Source organism: Astatotilapia calliptera, chromosome 5, assembly GCF_964374335.1.
Source record: "Astatotilapia calliptera chromosome 5, fAstCal68.1, whole genome shotgun sequence".
In the NCBI taxonomy this organism is placed as follows: Eukaryota; Metazoa; Chordata; class Actinopteri; order Cichliformes; family Cichlidae; genus Astatotilapia; species Astatotilapia calliptera.
This window is the reverse complement of record NC_137426.1, coordinates 20,353,268-20,375,877: the sequence shown is the minus strand read 5'-3', so window position 1 is coordinate 20,375,877 and position 22,610 is coordinate 20,353,268. Positions and strand designations below refer to the sequence as shown.

At 39.6% G+C, this 22,610-nt stretch overlaps 2 protein-coding genes across 4 annotated transcripts; one reads left to right on the top strand and one right to left on the bottom strand.

Moving 5' to 3' along the window:
* Positions 1 to 841: 841 nt before the first annotated feature.
* LOC113022484 (S-adenosylhomocysteine hydrolase-like protein 1) lies at positions 842 to 14,450 on the bottom strand. The gene is made up of 17 exons (XM_026167931.2): positions 13,965 to 14,450; positions 10,801 to 10,912; positions 10,374 to 10,517; positions 8,297 to 8,397; positions 7,857 to 7,959; positions 6,925 to 7,019; positions 6,458 to 6,564; positions 6,256 to 6,372; positions 3,906 to 3,969; positions 3,678 to 3,766; positions 3,354 to 3,424; positions 2,879 to 2,973; positions 2,626 to 2,724; positions 2,284 to 2,352; positions 1,875 to 1,953; positions 1,590 to 1,710; positions 842 to 1,433 (listed from the first exon to the last, which is right to left on the bottom strand). The coding sequence occupies exons 1-17, from the start codon at positions 14,142 to 14,144 to the stop codon at positions 1,427 to 1,429; spliced, it is 1,653 nt and encodes a 550-aa protein (XP_026023716.1). The 5' UTR covers positions 14,145 to 14,450; the 3' UTR covers positions 842 to 1,426.
* A 1,229-nt stretch (positions 14,451 to 15,679) lies between these two features.
* srsf3b (serine and arginine rich splicing factor 3b) lies at positions 15,680 to 22,302 on the top strand. Of its 3 annotated transcripts, none has more exons than XM_026167936.2 (6): positions 15,680 to 15,909; positions 16,442 to 16,652; positions 17,100 to 17,240; positions 19,226 to 19,264; positions 19,746 to 19,832; positions 21,583 to 22,302. In XM_026167936.2, the coding sequence occupies exons 2-6, from the start codon at positions 16,450 to 16,452 to the stop codon at positions 21,608 to 21,610; spliced, it is 498 nt and encodes a 165-aa protein (XP_026023721.1). In that variant the 5' UTR covers positions 15,680 to 15,909; positions 16,442 to 16,449; the 3' UTR covers positions 21,611 to 22,302. The 3 variants fall into 3 exon arrangements, with proteins under 3 accessions (XP_026023721.1, XP_026023722.1, XP_080157988.1); XM_026167937.2 differs by lacking the exon at positions 15,680 to 15,909 and adding an exon at positions 16,027 to 16,274; XM_080301862.1 differs by lacking the exons at positions 15,680 to 15,909; positions 16,442 to 16,652; positions 17,100 to 17,240 and adding an exon at positions 17,849 to 18,296.
* Positions 22,303 to 22,610: the final 308 nt, after the last annotated feature.

Sequence of the window (22,610 nt, the reverse complement as noted above, 5' to 3'; positions counted from 1 at the left end):
CAAGACACAGCATTATGAGAGCAGCTCATCAGACACTGCTGTATGTACAGTATAAATGTGTTGTATGTAACAATGCTCAGCTAGCTTTACATAGCCGCCAATTTCAATTTACTCTCAACAGCTAAACCTGACAAATGACACGGATCACAGACACGATTATATCCCTCTAATTTACAGAGGTGCTGTAAATATTCAATTCAAACCAACAGATTACACATGAATACTAAGATTAGATAGTGCAGATGCATTGACATATATTTACAAATAATTAGAGATATTTGAATGCCCTGAGGTACAGATATAACTCTCACCAGACACCAAAACCTCATAAATGGACAAATTCTTTTTCAAGAAAAAAAAAAAAAAAAAAAAAGGCAAGCTCTTACATTTGCTATGCTCAACAAGCGCTTATGTTTCTGTTATACCCAGTCAAGGTTAGCACTAATTGTGAGGATACTACAACAGGAGTGCATCTTGTGTATGGAACGTATAAGGTGATTAAGTGCTTTAATATCAAAGCAGGAAGAAACGTTTAAAGCAGCACAGAGCAATTTCTGACCACTGGACAGTAAAAATACTCAGAGGAACAAAACTTTGATTTACAGTCAGCTCATCAGGTTATTATGGCTCATCTGTAAGCAAACGATTGCCTACTCAGCAGATACACAGGAAAAACTGATTTGACATCCGATTAATGCCAAATCATTGGCTAGTTTAAAAGTAACATTAAGTCTCATATCGACTGGCCTTTCAACTCAGATTTGGTCCACCTACTCCTGAGAGAAGAAATTAAAAAAAAAAAACAACAACAACAACAACCAGGAGTTTAAATCACGTCACCTTTTTTTTTTGCAATTGTTGGCTTGTCTGTTTTTAAGGAAAAGACTGCAAACAGTTTTAAGCACAATATTGATGAGAATTCCAAAACAAAGAGCTAAAAGTGCATAAAAAGCACAGTAAGCTCCTGAGATTCCTGGGTTTGGCATTTTAAGTGACTGCTTTGCAGTACATGGAGGGAATGATTATACAAAAATAGTGCTCCGTGTGGGTTTAACATGTTTAACAACTAATATTTTTGAACAACCACAACCCTCCTCTCACAGTCATTTGGCACAATATGCTGATATACTCAACAGCTTCCAGAATGGAAACACATGCAATAAAAAAAAAATAAAAAAAATCATATTTTCTTTTTTTTGCATGTGTTATCTCACATGAGCTGAGTGCATACGCTTCACTTTTCATAGCCAGCTTGGGTGCCATTGGTAAAGCAGCAAAACTTTCTACAGTCACTAAAATACGAGTAAAAGAGCTATGTGTCCCATGAAGGGTAAAAAATACAATACACAAATCTTTTTTTTTTTTGCCTGGAGGTCGGGTACTAATCAGGAACCATCCACATGCTGTTGTTCTCAGGTGAGACAGACTAATACCTGTGAATAACAACAACAAAAAAAGATAATGTGAATGCAACACAATTCTTAAAAATTGTTTATGTGTTGGCAAACAACCTAGTGCAATAACAATAAGTTAATATAAGTTTCAAAATATTTCCCCATTTTAAAATTTTAAAATGTGTAAAAGTGTACCTGTAGTAATTGGGTTTAAAAGGGCCGTTCTTATTCAGACCCAGGTATTTTGCCTGCTCGTCACTAAGCTCTGTCAGGTGGGCATCAAACGTGGCCAGATGCAGACTCGCAACATATTCATCTGAAAAACAAAGACATCCTTTAATAAGAAAGAAATGGGCGCACACACAGAAGATGTGAATCTGTCAGTTCATGCACTCCATTCTTGCAGGCGTCCATAAATAATGCCTGTAGGCTTTCAACATGTAAATAATACAGGCAGTGGTTAAGTATTTAAATCCTTACCCATCTTTTTGGGAAGCAAGTAAACGTCTTGCTTGTAACGTCCCTCTGGAGCGTTGTACAGCTCAATGAGTGCCAGAGCCTGAAAACAAACATCAATAACACTGCTGAAATTTTATTGCACATTATGAATTTAATGAATAGCGCAGAATTAAATTATGAACTGCTGATTATAATGACAGAGCGCATCTATGAACAGAAACAACGTGAAGATGTTGAGTGTCCTGTGTATTATAACATATCAGGGTCAGCAAATGAGCTTATTTCCGAGGACGGCCATCTAATTACAGAAAATGGAAAAAACAACAACAAAAAAACCACACCGATTCCTATGTACTCTGCTATCTGCACCAGACATCAACAGCAAATATGGCCTAGCTTCAGCTGCTGTCAACATCCATTTACATGTTACCTGAGTGGTGGCTGTGATGGACAACACAAAGGTAGGGACAGTGGAACAGCTGAGGTTCAGGAGACGTCCCTATTGGACAAAAAACAACACGTTATCGCAGGCTTTAAAAAGTAATTTAATCAAAGGTCTACAGCACAATTGTTACAGTCTAGCATAAGCTGAAAGTGATTTGATATGACAGCACATTAAAAAGGAGAATGGATCGGACTGGATCAACACTGTTTATTAACAAGGATGCTATCAACCTGAGATCACACGTGCATAGCTGTAACGCAGTTTAATGTTGTGTAGCTATAACTGACACAAATGCATAAGCGAAGGCACACAGACACAGGCAGTCACCTCAGCCAGGAGGATAATTCTCTTGCCATCGGGCCAGATGACATGATCCACCTGAGAGCGGACTCTCTCCCAGGTCAGCTCGGGGGTCCGTAGACTTGCCTAGTTGAGACGAGAACACAAGTAAACCTCGTTTTGTGATAATTTAAAATGACAGAATATTTATTTGATCTTTACTTATATGTTTGTTCCTGCTGGTTATAATCGTGGTATTAAATTTTAAATTCTACCATCATACTTTAAAGCACTATTTTACCACATCAATCTCAGTGTTGGAATGTCCCATGTTGCAGACAATGGATCCATTTTTCATTCTGTCCAGCTGGTCCCTGGTCACCACATTCTTATTTCCTACAGAAAGGCACAAACATATACCATCCTCATCTATTACAGGAGAAATAAACGCTCTGGAGCCCTAAGAAGCAGTGGAAAACTCCATGAACTTAAAACTTCTTATGTTATATTAAAGAAAGAAAGAAAGTGTACTTTATTGATCCCCGTGGGGAAATTCCTCTCTGCATTTAACCCATTCACTCAGTGAAGCAGTGGGCAGCCATTGGGCGCCCGGGGAACAGTGTGTAGGGATGGTACCTTGCTCAGGGGTACCTCAGGGTAGCTGTTCAGGGGAATCGAATCCCCGACCTTCCGATCATGGGGCCACCACTCTACCTACTGAGCTATCCCTTCCCCCTAAAAAGCTATAAAAATGTCAGTGTATTAAATGTAGTTACCAGTGCATGTGATGATGACATCTACTTGGCGAATGACTTCATTAAGCTTGACCACTCGGAATCCGTCCATGCTATTTATACACAAAAGAAGGAAGAGATTCTGAATTCAGCTCAGGCCTGGACAGTGACAGGCTGGAAAATCTTTTTACTGACAAGCAAATCAATTGTTGATTGGGTGTGTAGTGCATTTGAGTTAAAGCTGATCATTAGTTTTTCATATCTTTGTCAGATAATTAACACGAACAGTTTTCTGGACAGCTCGGTTTTATCTCTGCAGCTTTTTCCTGTTCATATCGCTCGATACATTCATCATGTTTTCCTCACCAGGCCTGCAGGGCACAGATGGGATCAATCTCTGTCACATAGACAATGGCTCCCAATGCTTTCAGAGCAGCACAACAACCTTTTCCAACCTGAAAAGACAAAATAATAATTCATGAATGGCAAACTACAGAAAAGAGTTTAAAGGGCATGTTTAAAATGTCTCACACATTTTCACAACAATGCGATTATGATTACTGCAGAGTGATAAACTGAAAGGAAACAACTCACCTCGCCGTAACCACATACGACCACCTGTTTGCCTCCGAACATGACATCTGTGGTTCTCTTCAAACTACAGACGTTTAAGACACAAAATTAGCACATTTTGTAGAATTGGAAAACAAAACTGCCAATCTGTAATGGTGTTTGCAAAATTATGGCACACAGTAAAATGTTATTTGGCACTGCTTGTATCAGAAGTCCCTGTAATATATCCCAAATTTCCACATTGTCACACTGGAGTCTGTGCGCTCTAGTGATCCTAAGAGCCATGTTGTCCGGGGAATTTTTGTTGCCCCAAATGGAGCAGTTTAAGTCTCTCATGAATCTGGGAGTTTGACTGACTGATTGACTCTATGTGTTCGATGATGCTGACAATGTCCCGGTCTGCTGTGCTAAAGACAGAAATGAGTGTGAAAGCAGGTCGATCCTCATTCCTACCCTGAACACATGGTCACAAGCTCTGGGTAGTGTTCAATGAGATTGATACTAGCGTCAGAACTGAGCCTCTTTCGTAGGATAATTGGGTTCAGCCTTAGAGACAGGATGGGACAGGATGTGACGTGGAATAGAGCCACTATTAACCAACATTGAAAGCAGCAATTTAAGGTAGTCCAGGAATCTGATCAGGATCCTTCCTGGGTGCCTCGTAGGTGAGGAGTTCTGGGATTATCTGTGCTTATATTGCTGCCCCCACGACTCCAATAAGCAGTAGGAAATGGACTGTTCGACGAGTTAGACCAAAAGTAGTATTAAGACTTAAAAAGATTTACAGATGTGTCCTACGGAGCTATTTTAATTATGTATTTATGGTTTCTGTGCAGAATATCATCAGTTATCAGTTTCCTTAAAAAGGTTTGATAATGCCAACATTCATGTAATAACATGTATCATGTTAAATGCATGCAATAAAAACATCCTACACACAGTCATTTATAGCAAGTTACCATGTTGGTCCCATTATATTTATATAATTCAGTTAGTCATTCATATTAGACTAAATAAGCTGTGACAGCAGGAGTGCAGTGGGTTTCTGGGTTAAGAACAATCCCTCGGCAGAGATGCAGGCATGAAAAGTGAGCCCCTCATGTTGTCTGCAGAGAAACTCCAGCCACTTCACCAATCCTTATCAGAAGTGGCTCGCTGTTCTCCACAATATTCATTATAGTGCAATAACTTTAATAAAGGAAACAAGCTGATTAGGCAAGGCACCAAAAATATGACAAATTACACCTGTCAAATAGAGGGTATTAGAAAATAAGACCTGCTTCCAATACAAGCCCACTTCAAATTAAATTAACACAGTAATGTGGAAGCCAATTTTCTCAGTTAGCCCTGGTCACTAACCGAGGAAATATCATTAGTATTTCATAATGGAACACCTGCTACTAGACAACATTGTACCTGCTGATAATTAATCCAGAGGAACAGCAATAAATTTTCGGCAGTAAGCAAAGAAAAGCACAGCAAGCACTGTTCCCATGCAGAAATGTGCACACACTGTTAAAGAACACTAGACCTTTTATGCTGCCAAATAACAGTAGGGTTATAAATGTAACTGTGCTGTCAGGCTGTTTCAGAGACTGCAGAGTCTGCAATGTTCACACTAGACAAGTTTTTACAAGGGTAACATCTCTTTAAAAATCAAGTTTAGATCTTTAACGGCAACATTCTTTGTGATAGCAGCATATGAGGCTGTCCGTCCTCCAGTAACATCAATTATGATTGTTATTAATTCATTAATAACAATCAGAAAAATAAGCATATATCACAGCATTATTCATAATGCTGTGATATATGCTTATTTTTCTTTACAACGTGGTCACGAGACCCTTTTGCAACACAAGTGATGCAGCTGAACAAAAAGATTTTCTCCATTTTATTCCTCACTCTCTTCACTCCTGTGAAAAGCTGACCCAAAAGCCAAAAGAATTACCCACAGTCCAAATCGACCATCATCCAGAGATTTAAGCACATTGTGTTTGCCCCCACTAACATGATGCTGAGATGAAAAGCAGACCATAAAGGGCCTGTTCTGCCAGATTTTCCCACTTGTAGACAAATGATAACACAACACAAAATTACCTTGCTTAGCTCCCTCTGATCTTTATATTACATTGATTCAAATATAAAGTACAAGTGTACATAGAGATGGATTTGTATAAAGAAAAGCACATATATCTAAAGGTTTTAAATAAGTTGATAAGCTGTTCTCCTTTATCACTTCTAGAAAAGTTACTAAAATTACTGGATTCCCCCTTCCCCTCCCCCCTTAAACCATGTTATTTAAGTTATCCAACAAACAAACTGTAATATTGTTTATACATGAGCAAAACATTTAAAACCCGAGCTTACTCACCCATCCAAGATGGACTCTCTGCAGCAGTACAGGTTATCAAACTTCTGCTTTGTCACAGAGTCATTTACATTCATCGCAGGCACGCACAGTTTTCCAGCTTTAGACAGCTGATACAACCTAGACAGAAACATGATGGAAACATGTTGGCTTGCAACTAAATGTGTCAAGAAAGCAAATATCCACATATACAAAAATAAATTACCTGTGAACCCCAGTGACACTCTCCTCCACAATGCCCCTGATCTTCTTGAATACGTTGGGGTATTTCTTATACATCCAGTGTGTCAAGTCTCCCCCATCATCCAGGATCTAATAAGCAGGAGGAAAAGATTCGTCATCTTCTTATCAAATCAAATCACTTTTATTGTCACATCACATGTGCAGGTACATTGGTACAGTACATGTGAGTGAAATTCTTGTGTGCGAGCTTCACAAGCAACAGAGTTGTGCAAAATACAATAATGTAAACAAGCAAAATACAAGAATGGCTACATCTGCTACATCTTATAAACAGAGCGTGGCGTTTCTCATCTTCTCTTCAGTAATTAAATATTTACAGACTGTTATTAATGAACGGGTTCTTCTTCTGGTGTTATTTGGGGCTTTTCAACATTGCTGTTTGTGCACATCATTCACATATTACACCTGGCAAAAATGTTTTCCACCAACCATATTAGGTTGCCAGCCCTCAGTGTTGATACAGCGGTCAATACACCACCAGAAGTCATCTTCAGACTCCCCCTTCCAGGCAAACACAGCCACACCTGAAACATAGCAGATGGGCGATAATATCTCAGTAGCAGTACGTCATATCAAGAAACCACTTCAATGTTGATGAGCAATTACGTTGTCTCGTTCATTTCACAGAGCAGAAACTGGATAAACTGCATGAAAGCATACATAAAGTCTTAAATAAAGACAGTGAATACAGTCAAATTCACCTCTTCGCTTGATAACTGGTATTATAGATGTAATATCTCACTCATCCCAGTGGAAACCAAAGATTTTTCATGACATAGTATTTGTTCAAATGAAATGTGTCATACTCCAAACAGATGATACCAATATGATTACTGGGTGTAAAAGCAAGTTTGAGACCAGTTTAATAGTGGCAGACATTTGTACTCTCTATGTGCCCTTCAGTTTAATGAACAGCTCAGTACAGTACGTACAGCAATAATTAACTGAGCACTAGACACCCTGTAAAAAAATAAAATAAAAATGCAGGACCACTGAGACTCCCCCAGCCTTCCCGATCATGACGAGTCTACTCTGAAGATTTAATGCACACTTTGACCATCACATAGCAACCGCAGATAAAGGGCATAAAGAGTGCTGCTAATTCACTACATGGACAGAGTTATGTGTTCCCATTAAGTCTGCAGGGATGAACTGTCATGAGTTTAACATTTACAAACCGTAACCTTGGTTTTAAAAGCCACGAGACGCTCGCACAACAGAACAAACCTTTGCTCATTAAAGATTAAAAAGAAGCCTTATCTGATGCTGTGTTCTGCTGTTATCACAATGTTGTTTGCAATCAAGCTCGCCTAGAAGACTCAGCGTGGTCTATGAGCTTCTTCACCATCTCTGCTGCTTACCTGTCTCTGACAGGGCAGCAGCCACTTCATTCTGTGTGGAGTATATGTTGCATGCGGTCCAGCGGCACTGAGCTCCGAGAGCAACCAGAGTCTCAATCAGCACCTGAAAACATACAGTACAGTCACAATAAGTGTATTTTATTGTTATATAACACATGAATTTACCATGACCCACGTCTACATACATCATCTTTAACTCTTTGGGATCATCTGGCTGTTGACAGCCCATGAACACAGCCAGCTACATACATTTTAATTGAAATACAATAGATTTTCTTTTTACTCATTTAATTAAAAATAATAATAATAAGAGGAAGCACGAGCTTGTGTGAAGTAAGAAGCAGTTAAATAGTGATTTAAAGTCCTATATGACGAACAGACACAATCACAGTGCGGTCTTTGCTCAGGCATTGAAGCTCGATGTCAGAGATGAATCTTACTGCAGTCTGGGCAGTGATGTGAGTGCAGCCCACAATCTTGGCACCTGCCAACGGTTTCTCACTCTGTGCTCTCTTCCTGAGTGAGATCAGTGCCGACATATCTGAAAACAAGATTACATAATGAAAATAGTCAGTGGGAAACACTGCAACGCAGACGATGCAGTAGAAAAAAAAATACATCCTTTTCTTTTAGCAAGCGTTACAGAATAAAAACTAAACCGTTAACCGTTAAAGGCAGTTATTTTTATACAGAACTACTGGCTATTTTTTGAAAGATGGATAAAGGGACTATTTGAAATATACAGGTTTTACTTTTCTGTCTTGGATGGAAATATGTAGTGTTATTGTTGTTTGTGTTTTGTATTTCTTAAATAAAGCAAGCCTCTAGGCCTGTGTGACCAGGGCTTAAATAACAGCAGCAGCAATAGCAGCAGCACCGAACAATCTGCTTCAGTGACGTTTTGCCAGCAAACAGACCTTTAAAATGCTGCTTTAGGTTCCAAATGTTAGTGTTGCTGAATAATGCAGAGTCTGTTTATGAATCATGTCCAGATTTTCCTTCTCTTTTTTTTCATGTTATAGGAAATACTACAGGCAGGAATCATGTTAATTTTTTATTGTCTGAAAATTATAAACAGATGAATACTGATTGATAAATTTAGTAAAGATCTTAAGTGTGAACTATAAATGTATCATGAATTTTTTTGTTTTAAATTACGATTATAAAATATTGTTGTTACATTCGTAACTGGCACATTAATAAGGCCTGCTTCTCAGCATCAAACACTTATCTGCACAGATACTTAAATCTTGTATGATAAGACTAACAAGATTTTATTCTGTATCATATCCAGACATGATTAAAACCATGTGGCTCATCTTATTAAAGCACAAGTTCTTTGTGTCTGTGAAGGTTCTCAGTCATCCAGGTCATCGTAGTCAAAGGAGCTTGCAAAGAAAAGCGTCTGGACGCTTTTCTTTGCAAGCTCCTTTGACCACAAGTTCTTTGATCCAAAGCAAGAAAGAATGGACAATGTGCTAGTAGGGCTGTGCGATATGACCAAAATCTCATATCCCGATATAAGAATTCTATCGTCCGATAACGATATAAATCACAAAAATTTCAAATTATCTGTAAATTCTGTGAATCTCGGGCAGCTCGACTTGCGTGAAGTGTTTCCAGCTGCGCGTCCTTTACCCAGAGTCGAGTGTTTTAACCGATGCATGAAACTATACATTTTTAGACATAAGTTGTAACGGCCGCCATTTTCTTTGTATTTATTACACAGCGCGCTGCGGGTTGCCTGTTCTAACGTTTGAGTCTAAGGTTTATTTTTTTAGCACCTGGCGGCTCATTTTTTAATTGTCATCCGTAAATAATCTGCTCTTTCACGTGATTCAGTTTATTTTGGAAAGTCTCAACAGGATCTTGAGCTTTATTGTGAAAGCTTTATGTGGAACATAAACAAGCGGACACGCGATGCTGTTACTGTTGCTGTTGATAACGACAACGCATAAAAACAGGCGCTTGTCCGTCAGTAGTGTGGTTATATAAAATATAAGAGAAAGAGAGAACTTTAAGAATTGAATATAGCCACTACAGTGACCATCAAAACAATGAAAATATATTGCCGTAAACAGTTTATTTTGCGACACCACGAAACAAATGATGGGGTAAAATGAAACTATAGATGTTTTTATATTGTCATCCGATATATATTGTTATATCGAACAGCCCTATGTGCTAGAGATCTTAACATCTTTTGAGATGTGATATCATGACAACTACTTTCCTTTTTACAAACAAATTAATATCACTTACAGCAGCGACAGACTGAGAAAGTTACTCACATTACTAAATAACTTCAAATAACCTTATGTTCAGGGTGAAATATTATACCCTTGAAATGTCACACTTCAGTTGTGTAAGGGGATTTATTTTTAGGCGACAGTGTTATTCATTGCTACTTAAACATTAACCTTTGATTCCTGTTTTGTTTTCCTCCACAACACTTGTAAATTTAGTAGCTGTTGCTTAAATGAAATGCTGAGATCACTTCACGCTCCTCGTGCTGACCTTGCTCTGCGATCTCAATCTCCCGCCTGCCAAATTCAGCCTGCTTGATGTTCTTGACACAGAAGTCACTGCTGCCCTTGCTGTTGACCTGAGTTTTGTCCCGTGGCGAGGTCTCATCATCAGAGCTATCCGTATATGATGCAGCTGTAAAACAGGGTTTTATTATTAACACCAACCAAACTCAAGATTCAGGAAGTTAAGCAAACATTTTTGCTGAAGGTCAAAATGAGATGAGGATGACAAAAAGAAGCATTACCACAAAACCTATAACAAAGAAATGTACGAATATTGATGTCATCAAATGGCCTAACAGACTCCTCTCATTATCTCCCTTTCCACACTGTACAGCTTAGTAAATACAACACAGTGTAAAATCTTTTGCATCTACATCACAAATGACACACACGTGATTCTGGCTCCTTCTTACCAGAGCTGTAGCTGTCTGTGGAGGACTGGGAGATGGAGCGGGACAGGGAGCGACGGCCTGCCTTGGTGGGGAACCTGCTGAACTCCTGCTTGTCCTCCACAAACTGGATTTGCTAAAAAAAGGAAAAAAAAAAAAAGAGGGCAGACAATGTAAGCCACACACACACACACACACACACACACACACACACACACACACACACACACACACACACACACACAAAAGCAGTTTAATGTCTTGTGATCATTTTCTTGTGGCTCAGCTAAATGTTAATTTCTTACAGTCCTTCAGGAGCCAGAGTAGAGCTGTTTTTGTCTTTCTTGTATAGTATAATGACTTTAATAGATTTGAATGGAGCAGAATCCAAGAAAATTACTGGCAATATAAAAATCCCCCTCAAATTTGTGAGCTCATTTCAGTTTATTACCAAAAATGGATGTCTGGCTATAGCCCAGCAGACACTGCATCATCAAGACTGATGTTCCAAAATTAAGCTGCTCAAGCCATATTTTGATTTCGATGACCCCATCTGACTCGTGCTTGTGTAACGATTGTTACTATCGACTCTCGGCTTTTCTGACGTCGAAAAATTCCCTGTCGTGTTATTTGATCCCCTGCAGGGGCGTACACATGGCAGGAAAAAATAAAAAAAATAAATCACCTTATATGACCTTTTAAAACATAAACAAAGCTCTCCAGCTCTGGTTCCAGCGCAGTGTGTTAAGCCAAACGTGACATTTTGCTCACATTGTTGTGGTATTTAAGCAACTGACGTGAAATGAGTGCAAGCCTGAATTGTACCTACTGATTACTTTTCAGAACTATGAAACAGTCCTACTCCCTGTGTGTGCTGCAGGCTCTCATCTTGGGGGGGGGGGGGGGGGGTTTGGCCTCCAATAAAATATTTCTCTGCACGATAAGGGTTTAACCTTGTCCCTTTAAAGCAAACGGTATACAATTCTGCGAGATGAAGAAACCGGACTGGTATCTTTGTTGTGTGTACCGGTAACTAACTTCATGCCTGGACAGTTTGGGGTATTTTTGGCTTTATTTATTTTTTATTTTTTTTGCAGCAACAAGAAAACGTATGTTGACAGGGATTTTCCACTCTCAAGGTGCTCCAATGCAAACAGAGGACAGGGAGATTGCCCCACCTCAGCAGTTTCTGGAATGTGTTGGAGTATCAGACCCAAGTATCCAAGTATCAGATTTAAAGATCACCCTAGACAATAAATTATATACATGCATAACAATTAATCTGTGCTTTACTTCCACAGTTTGCCATTTGTTTTTCTTCCCACAGTTGCCAAGTGCTAGCTCTCAAGGGGTCGTCTGATTGTTGAGTCTTAACCTTACGATATAAACGCACCTTGAGGCAAATGTTTTGTGATTTGGCGCTATATAAATAAAACATGAATAGAACAACTGTAAATGAAATATTCTCATCATTCCAATTAATTATCTTGACTTGAGGTGCCCCATCCACATACCTGCTAAACACCATGGTAACAGAAGACAATGAGGAGCAGTCTTCTTGTGATTTAGGTGAAAAACACCACATAGTTCAGTAGGGTGGTGTAGGTTTCAGGGTCCCAAGGCCCAACTGAATGAAACATACTGTTTTATGTGAGCTGTTGGGGGGGGTTACCAGAATGATTGAGTACGTATTGAGTCTGTATTACTATATTTAATCAGGACTCTGTGCATGTTCCTATTATTTCCGGCCATTTGATAAACAAAATGTATTTCAGAGGAAATGAAACCTTTTTTTTTGTAGTCATGTTTTATGTAGTGGGAGGAAGACACATCCGTCTGTATATTCCCCACATGGAACCTAAAGTTAAAGGTGAAGTAAGGGCTAGATATTTAAAAAAAATGAATCTGAGCACATACCATTTGGCAATATTTTAAGGAAAACTTAAAACTTCTTTTTGTGTGTGCTTTCCCCCCCCCAAGTGTGTTACAATACTCTTCTTTGCCATCTGTGATTTAATCACACTTGTTGCTTTATTTTAAATGCCTGTCAAAGAGATTACAGTCTTTCTGATATCAGAACTCCAGGAAGCCCAGACTTAACCATTATCCCTCCAATTCCAACTGTAAATAATTAGTAAGCTTGAAACTTAAATGTCTTACACTAAATATGTAAGAATACATAAGCATTACATTTAAAATAAAAGGTCAGTAATCTCAACTGTGCTGTCATAGAGGACATGCTGATAAGTGTCCTTTATGTTCACATTTCCCAATTCTTCTTGATATCAGCTGAGCACAACTATTTTGAATTCAACAATACAAAAACTTAGGGTCAAATGTTTGGCTCCTGTTTGCAAGCTAGTGATGCTTCAGTGTAAAGATCCTCCCTAAAACAGTATGAGGATGTGAAACAGTCAAGTATAACAGGAACGTCTGCCTAATATGTTCTTGGCTGAGCATGCTGACTCTTGCATTTGACAGACTCCGAGCCCCATGTCGAGCTATATGCTTTCCAAATGCAAAAACTGTTGCATTGTGCATTGTGATTTGTCCACTTCAGTGTAACTTATATGGAGTGTGCAAACACTGTCCATTCAGCCTCAAAAGTGAAAGGCGCAGCTCTTCCTTGTTCCTGGAGTGTGTCAAATAACTTTTTGCAAGTTTTACAAGGAAAAAGTGGTTCTTTTGTTTCGCAATTTCAGGTCAGAAGCCGCTGCTGAAAGTGTGCTGAAACTGTAGTAAATTTGGGATTTGTAATATGTGAATAAAAATGCACAATTATAAAGTTTTATAGTTATTAATAGAGGTGTGAGCCATTATACACATGCAGAAAATGCTTAAGTTTCTTTGGACTTGACGTGTGACTCTTTAATTACTTAATGTGGGTTTAAACAACTTTTTAATTCTCTTGTCACACGCAATAGCAATGTGTGTGGACTGTTATTGGTGCACAGATACCTAACCCCCTGTGACATATAACTCATTAGTACCAAATATATTTTCTTAAAATCAGAAGTCTTTGAGCTCTAGTAAAATGTATTCACGTTGCAAAAAGAAGGTTAAGTCTGACAAAGAAGATACAGCACCTATAAAGTGCTGTTATCGCGCTAAAAAGAGCCTTGGAGGTTTGTTTTATTATCCAAGGGTCCTCCTCGGTGCCGTTATGCTTACACCTGGTGCAGACTTACCTTTTTAACCGGTTTGTGAGTGGGCACAGCGCTGAAGACAGTCGACAGCTCTCCCATGGTTATTTCGCTGTTTTTGCTCACGGTCATGGCTGAATATTTTTCCGCTACGTTCTCGCTCTCCTTCACCTCTTTGCTCGCTTGCTTCACCTCCAGCTTCGCCTCTCCGACCGGTTCGGACATCTCGCTGCTGGCTTATCTATCTTTACCCGGACAGAAATACAACAACCAACCGTTGAGTCTTCTCTAACGTCAGAGGCTAGCGTTATGTTATGGGTGTCCTCGAACTGCTAGCTGGTTACGTCGCAACTGCTGACGGATAAGAGGCTGTCAGATTGCGAGCACGTGAAAGCAGGCAATAAACGCAGGATTTAAGCAGGTGGTTTTGGCTAGTCGACTTTGATTTGGTTGTGAATCGTTACGTAGTCGACTTCCTAACGCAGGCGGGACGTGGTCCGTGCTGTTTCCCGGCTGGCTCTCTTGTCACCTGGCTGACCAACTTTGTGGGCGGTTACTAACAGACTGAGTGGGCGGCTCGCGTGTTAAGCTACGTTCAGGGTAACTGGGATAGCACGTAACGAACGATGAACACGTCCTTTAATTTATATTTTAATGTATATATATATTGCCCTTTTGGCCAAATTTGACATATTAGATCCCGTTATAGTATAGTACTTTCGGTTTTGTGAGATTTGGCGGACGTATGTAACTTTAACTTTACAGTTACAGTTTCCCCCACATTTTAGTCGTAGTCTAAGCAGGAAGTATGTCCCAATTCCACACTGTAAATAAACACAGTGTGTACTCATTTGTTTTGGCAGGGAGTAAAGCAGCCTTTGTACTCAGGAAATTGGACGTGTATCAGTTATACGTGGATCAAGCTATTATTTTGGAAAACCACTGGCAGAAAAAACTTAGAAAAATCTTGCCAAGAAAATACAACCATAACACGTTTTATTTATTATTTTTCCACTTCTTTTCTGTGATACTGCGAATGAAGTTATCTTATTAGCCACAACTTACTCTTTTCAAAAACAGAAAAAAATGTTTTCAAGTATGCATTACATTTGTACATTAGTATCTCAGTAATAATATGGTAGGAGTGAAGGATGGGTTTAAGGTGGGTGGGTGATTACATCAGAGGATCGGCAATGTAGTCCTTTCTTGTTTGGAGGGGTGATGGACAAGCTAACAGATGAGGTCAGACAGGAGTCTATGTGGACTATAATGTTTGTAGACAACATTGTAATCACTAGTGAGGGTAGGGAGCTGGTGGAAGAGGTTTGGACACAAAGTTAGAGAAGCAAGGCTGAGATGGATTGGACGTGGGATAGGTGGGTTAGTGAATATATTTTACAAGGGATGTTGAAGATGAAGGTGCAACGCAGTAGAAAAAGAGAAAGACCACAGATAAGATTCATGGATGTAGTGAAGTAGGGCATGATGAGGGCTGGAGGCCAGGGATAGGGTGAAATGGAGACAGATGACCAGATGACCACTGTGGCGGAGACCCCTAAGGGAGCAACCGAGAGAAGAGTCCTAAAATGCTTTATTGTACAGAGTACAATTTATTTATACCTTTATTAGTTCAAATATCTCTATTTCTCTTAATATCATTTGAAGAAATACTTTACATCAATTTAACTATGCTATGTAACTCGTTAGTATCATAATTTTTCCTTGAGCTCTGGTAAATGTATTCACACTGTAAACAAAACATTCCTCTGAAGGTCATGTACAAGGACTGGATAGAGTGAAAAGGCAGCCAAAACTTGGACAACTGTTGTTCGGGAGGGGGGGCAAAGGAAGGAGGCGACATTAAACCCGCCCTCTCGAAAGTGGCATCCTGTTAATCCACTGACGTCACGCCATTTTCCACCGAAGACGAAAAGGCACAATTTAGCCGGATCACAATCGATAATCTGAGCTGATATTTACACCTAAAACGGTAGCGTTTCAATGTATTATGTATTGTATGTTATATGTTTGCAAAACGACCTGTTGTGAGTTTACTTCACATATGTGAATGTATAGTATAAATTTCTGCGGCTGCTAGCAGAGTGCTGCTACCGCTGAGTAGGCCTCGGTAGGCGGCAGCCATTTTAGCTCCCTGTAAATAAGCTATTAGCCTCGAAACACAATGCAGCGTCGAATATGCAACAATATAGTTGGAGATATAAAGCAAACGAGTTAACTAAGGCATTTGGGATTCGCTTCGTCTGGCTGTCTGTTTTTGTTTGTTTGTTTTTTAAGTTTCCGTTAGCATAACCTGCAAATCCAGCGCAGGAAGTAGGCCAAGATCTCAATTCGTTTGTGAGTAAATGGCTAAGTGAGAGAGAGTGTGACCAGTCTTTGTAGTGTATGTAGTGTAAAGCGCTTTGGGGTCCATAGGGACTAAGTAAAGCGCTATACAAATACAGGCCATTTACCAGTCTTTGTCTTAGAGCTAAAACATTAATATTATTCTGCTCACTTTTCAGAAACAGTCATGCATCGTGACTGTCCCCTTGACTGCAAGGTCTACGTTGGAAATCTCGGCAACAATGGAAACAAGACAGAGTTAGAAAGAGCATTTGGCTACTATGGTCCTCTCCGGAGTGTTTGGGTGGCCAGGAACCCCCCAGGCTTCGCCTTTGTAGAGTTCGAAGATCCCAGAGATGCAACTGATGCCGTGCGGGAGCTTGATGGAAGGTAGGTGGCAACCTATGCAAATCAGTTTATGCATGCTCAATCATCCAGGTCAGGAAAGTGGATTCTGTTTATCTGCACATGGCGTTTTCAGTGGAAGATGATGAAACGTTTCTCCTACTGAAAACGCTGCATCCCAATGAGTAGTCTACTTAAATGAAGATATTGCTATTGGATCGGTACTACTCTTTCCTCCAAGTTCCTGACATTGCTCCCATTCTGCAGAAAGGAGAGTTCCTCTCATGCAGTCACACTTTTAACAATGATAACATGTTATTGGTCATCACATCTGTTACATTAGCAGACATTTAGACTACATTTAGACATTCAAATGATATATTCAGCCCACTGAAGTGTGCTAAGTAAGTCATTTTATTGGAAAAACGAGGAAAAATACTTTCTATTCATGTGTTTGTTTGTTTTTGTTTTTTGTTTTTTTTTCTTTTGCAGGACTTTGTGTGGCTGTCGGGTGCGTGTGGAGTTATCTACTGGCGAGAAGCGTAGCCGCACTCGAGGCGCTCCCCCTTCATGGAGCAGGCGTCCTAGAGACCGAGACGACTACAGGCGGCGTAGCCCACCACCCAGACGCAGGTGACCTACATGTTGTTGTTGGCCAGTAGACACGATAACCAATCTATTCTGCACTTTATTCTTGCTTGGTCACTTACCGGTTCAACTTTCTTGCCCACAGTACAGTTCCCTTTAATTGCATTTGGGTTTCCAGTGTAGGTATTTCTAGTGTTTGTGACCTTTTCTGGTGATTATATATTTGTGGGTGTTGCAATGCCTAAGACTTGCAGATTCATCTTCATTGACATTAATGGTCATTTTATGGAAGGAGCCACACAGATAGTCATTCACCATCATGTAGTGGAAAAGGGGCATTATTTCAGAATATAGAGAGGGCTGCCTTTCTGTTTCTGAGGCATCTAAAGTGTGGTCTGCAAGACCTAGGTTATACTTAAGGCACAAATGCTTCCTTTGAAACGCACATTTTTGTGCAGTCTCATTTTAACTGTTTTAAAAAGGCAAAAATGGGTGTGGGGAAACAGATTTAGGCAGTCAGTAAAAGTATAGGCTAAGTATAAGTATACATTTTGGGGGGAATAAAAGTGCCAAATGTGATGCAATTTTTTTTCTTTTTGTTTGAGGATGCTTTTTATTTTTCATCTATATTAATAAGAATGAACCCGTTGCAGAGCCACCACCATGCCTCTTCTCACCACCCTCTGAGTCAATCAACTAGTCCTCTTTCAGCATCATGTGACTGCTGATCATCGGGCCGCAATCAGCTTGGCTGGTGCTGTCACATGACCCAGGCATGGCCAGTCGTCAGGTTGCACCAGCCCATTGGTTCCTCAGCATGCCGTTCTCAACCTCCTCCTCCTTCAACCTTAACCCAAACGGCAGCGGCCACCTCACATTCCCGACCAATCAGCGTATTACGTTCCCAAATGTCTACAACCTACCAGCAGCAGCCTTCGGCTAACCAATTAAAGCAGGAAAAAAGCCACAGCCAGCCCCCATCTGCCTGCCACCTAATCACCTTGCAGCATCTGGCCAGTCCTATTCAGCCAATTCTACCCACCCGGCCGACAGTCTGCCTCCCTTTCGTCATTTCTAGCTTGTTGAAAACCAAAAATACTAGTAAGTTTTCCTGCTTCATTCAGTACACTGCTGATTACAGTTTTAAAAGTGAAGAGACAGCTGGTTTAAAAGGGTTGTTCTTTTTTTTTTTTAATTATTATTATTTTAATCATAAGTTTGTCATTTTGTCGTCCACCATTTCTGTAGTCCTTGTTTCAAAGGGGGATGGACCAACATCAAATATCTGGAACGTCATGTTTCCAGAGATTTCGATGATAGATAATCATCTGGTATGTCTTGGGGCTCTGAGCAGAATTATGAAGTCACATCAAAACTTTCCTTAAACACCCCCTATGAATATCAGATCTTTGTGTGTGTGTGTGTGTTCCCGGTTTGAGATCTTAGCCTGGCTGTTTCACGAGGCTTATTCCCTGTGAAAAATAAATTTTGGTACCAATTTCCATTTCTGTACATTTTTCCCTTAAAGTGCAGTGGACTGAATTCATACAGATGGTGGCCCAAATGGTGTGCTGGGTTTTTGATTCCCCACATCAGAGCCGATCCACAGTACGATATCAAACTACCTTAAGATGAAAATCCTGCTGGGGTTTCATGCCTCGGAGCTCTGAATCTACTGCTTATGAATCACGGGACGAATCCTAATCTGCATTTCAAAGTTAGACTGAAATATAATTGGACTTTATTGAAAGGTGCATGTGTTACTGTGGGAAAGGTGAGAGGTGGTTTCCTCTGCACCTGCCATCTTTATGTGCTGGGTCCACTGCCAGTGACTTCTGTTTTCTGGTTGAAGTCTTTGTTTTCCTTGGAAAAACATGCAAGTCGTTTACTTCCATTTTGAGTTCTTGAAATAGCCAAAGGGCTGTGCTGAGGGAGCCCCGTGTAAGAAAAGGAGTAAATAATGTGGAGCTCTACACAGTGATCAATCTATCTGTCTTCGTCCTTAACACGTTTGTATTTTCCCTGCGCAGATCCCCACGCAGGAGGAGCTTCAGCCGCAGCCGTAGCAGGCAAGTCATCTTTCACGCTGCATGAGATTAACTCTATAATTTCAGCATTGTGTATGCATGTGTTTTATTTGTAGCATACAAATGTGATGCAGAAGTGTTGCGCTAAACCTGACCTGCGTGGAAGCTGAAATGTTTTTTGCAGAGGTGCTTGTTTAACTTTACAGCCTGTTTGAACCTTTGTTGCTGTTTCTGTGATGATGCAGTGTAAGCTCTGCGCTAATTGATATGATGTGGAAGGCAAAGTGGAGTCGGCTTACACTAAGTGAAAACTGAGTGTGTACATATGCACACTTAATATATTCATGTTTACAGATTTCAGACCTTGTTTACGTGCATCTTTACACTAAATTAAATGTAATTTGAAAGCAAACCACCATCTTTTTAAATATATCTAACTTTTGGTTAAACTGTTTTTGTTTTAAAAAAAAAAAGTTATAAAAAAGTTATAAAATTTTTATAATGGGATGTTTTTCTTCTTCAGGTCTTTCTCCAGAGACAGGAGGAGAGAGAGGTCCCTCTCCCGGGACAGGAACCACAAACCTTCGAGATCCTTCTCTCGATCAAGAAGGTACTTGTACACCTTGAACTGTGTGAAGATTATTTCAGTCCATTAAAGTAGGGTTGTTAGCGACTCATCAAATAGACAAACATTATTTATTTAAATAAAATATTGGGATATTAATTCACAGTGACAGTGTTGGTTCATAGCTGACAAACTGAGATAAAGTCAGCTCGACTGAAAAGCCATCCAACACCGGATACTCCTGTCAAGGCTGCCTCTTAATCCAGAGCAAGCAAATGTCTCCATCCCACCAGTAAAAAAACAGGACAGCCACCTTCTTAAAAAAAAAAACCACGACTTATTGCTATTCTTGGTGACTAAATGGTTGCCCAAAACTTGGGGGTGTTGCAGGTTTGTTGATATCTGTTTTATCCAGTTAGTTGAAGTAGGCTTTGAAATTTAAAAAAAGAGGGTTATCATAGGGTGTTTGGTGGCAGCACCTGTTTCTCTGCTGAAAGTAAAGAGATGTATGACCCAGAGTAGAGCTGGGCGATATGAGATTTTTTCATATCACGATATGTTTTTTTCATTTCAGGCGATAACGATATCTATCACGATATAAGCCAAATAACTATATTTGTAAGATTTAAATGTGCCGTTTCTCACAAGTAAAATGTGAAATAATCAGCAGCTTGTTTTGATTTAAATATTTATTTCCCATAATAAGTTCAAGAGGGTAGATGTACTAAAGAAACATGAGACTTTTTCAGATAAATAAAGGCAAATATTGCAAACTACACAAAAGGCAGCCGCTAAAGCGTTTAAGTTTCAAAATAGAACAAACGAAACAGACTAAATTGTCAATTCCACTTAGAAACAAAATATTAATTCTAAAAATAAATCTTAGTTTGTTTTACAGAAGAACAGACAAAACTGACTAACTTTTGTCAATATCAAATAAACTGAGAACTAAAAGGAAATTCTCAATCTCTCCTTGTTGTATAGCTTAGCTTTTCAAACAGTTTTAACAGTTACTTTAGTCTGACAAAAGCCGAATGACGAATTAGCGCTTCCAGTCAGAGATTGAGCATGCACCGGTTTATTGCATTTCCAGACTTGCTTTCGGCACAATTTATAGTGCGCGCTACTCTTTTTGTGAGACTTGAAATAGCCGAAATACCTTCACACTATGGAACTTCTATGGCTCTTCCGTTCGACAATCTCTCCGGCATTGGAACCATCATCTGTTTTCTCTTCGGTAACCTTCTAGTCGGCACACTCATTTCCTCCGTTCCCCGGGCGGCAAAGCGGCTGGCTGCTTCCCAAAACAAATACACATGTGCGGCTTGGCACTTGTGCTGTACGTAACAGGTCACGTGAAGTGACGCTCCGGCTGTGATTGGTTCGGCTCTGCACTACTTAATTTGGATTGGCTGTTTTTTTTGTTTTTAAGAGGACAAGAGCGGTGAGGTCTATCGCGATAGTTTAATTTTTCTATCGAGAAAAGGTTATTTCGCAATACATATCGTTATCGTTCAATCGCCCAGCTCTAACCCAGAGTATCCGCCTCAGAGTAAACCGATCAATAACCACTCAGCTGAGTGTGTGAGTATGTGTGACATCAGTCTGCTGCTGTTGGTCACACGATTAATGAATCTGGCATCCTGTGGGTGTGATGTTATACGCAGCACAAACTCCCACAAACACATTTCAGGTGCATTTAAAACCCAATTTGATTGTTTGTGATTGGTGAAGGGCGCTTTAATGCAAAAATGAGCTGAAATGTGTTTATTTTTTGTCTTGTTCTCCCTCACAGCCGCTCCAGGTCTAATGGCAGAAGATAAGAGGTCTGCCAGGTGTAAAGGGAGCTGAAGATGAACGGTTTTACGGGCTTTCCCGTTTCATATGATGGACTCATCATGACCGTGATGTCACTTTTTTTTTTACTTTTTTTTTTACTTTTTTTTTTTTTTTTTTTAAAGAAAACAACAACAATCAAGCATTTTAGTGTCCCTCCCTTTTTCCTGTTGTGGTGACTTTCAAATACAGTGACTGGGCGTGTACAGGTATAATAGCTCACCTGTGCCATGTCTGTCTTGCTGGTCCTGAAACAGTAGTGCCACCCAGCATTCCAGTTCACCAGTTAATCTCTGAGCTTTTGTTTTCTTGAAGAATGTTCTGTGTAGTTAGACATCGTGTGAGTAGTCCGTCATTTTTCACTGTGTAAATGTCAGCATTTTTTTAAAAAAAAAAGAAAAAGATGGGATAAATCCCTTTTTGTTTGTTTGTAAGCCAACTATTTTTTTTCTAGCTACACTCTTCATAATGAAGTTTTCCATCTGTTAGTGGTTGGCTGTTTTTGTTTATTTAAAAAAAAAAAAGGCAGCCTTTTCAAATGCAAATCTGTCCAGTGAATCAAAATAACTACAAGGAGCAGAGGTCAGATTTTTGTCTGTGAAGTTTTTCATTTTTTTTCTTTTGTTTGATACTATGTGAAATTGTCTCAATTAAAAATACTGGTTGGTTTTAAAAAAAAGTTGGGGTTTTTTTTGTATTTTTTTCCTCACACCTTTCCTAAGATTAATAAAGTACCAATGTACTCTGAGCATTTAACCCCCACCAGAGGGCGCTCTTGATGTGTGAAGAAGCCCAGAGCATTGTTTCAGCTGAATTAAAGATGTGCCTTTATTTAACCCTAGCTGCTTTGTAAATGAGGCTTCACTCTTTTTAAATAGCTTTCATAGCTTTATTTTCATTCGCAAGTATTACTTTTTTGCATTTAATATAAACCTCAAGCAACTCTCTTCATTATAAGCAGTGCAATGAAGGTAAAATGAGTTTAAA

What these genes read in the sequence shown, in the direction of transcription:
- srsf3b (XM_080301862.1), top strand. Translation starts at nt 17,960, where the DNA reads ATGACCCAGGCATGGCCAGTCGTCAGGTTGCACCAGCCCATTGGTTCC. An exon ending in GTTGAAAACCAAAAATACTA is followed by an intron (nt 18,297 to 19,225) that starts GTAAGTTTTCCT and finishes TTCCCTGCGCAG; the next exon opens with ATCCCCACGCAGGAGGAGCT. An exon ending in TCCTTCTCTCGATCAAGAAG is followed by an intron (nt 19,833 to 21,582) that starts GTACTTGTACAC and finishes TCTCCCTCACAG; the next exon opens with CCGCTCCAGGTCTAATGGCA.
- LOC113022484 (XM_026167931.2), bottom strand. Translation starts at nt 14,144, where the DNA reads ATGTCCGAACCGGTCGGAGAGGCGAAGCTGGAGGTGAAGCAAGCGAGC. An exon ending in CTCACAAACCGGTTAAAAAG is followed by an intron (nt 10,913 to 13,964) that starts GTAAGTCTGCAC and finishes TCCTTTTTTTAG; the next exon opens with CAAATCCAGTTTGTGGAGGA. An exon ending in CACAGACAGCTACAGCTCTG is followed by an intron (nt 10,518 to 10,800) that starts GTAAGAAGGAGC and finishes CCTGTTTTACAG; the next exon opens with CTGCATCATATACGGATAGC.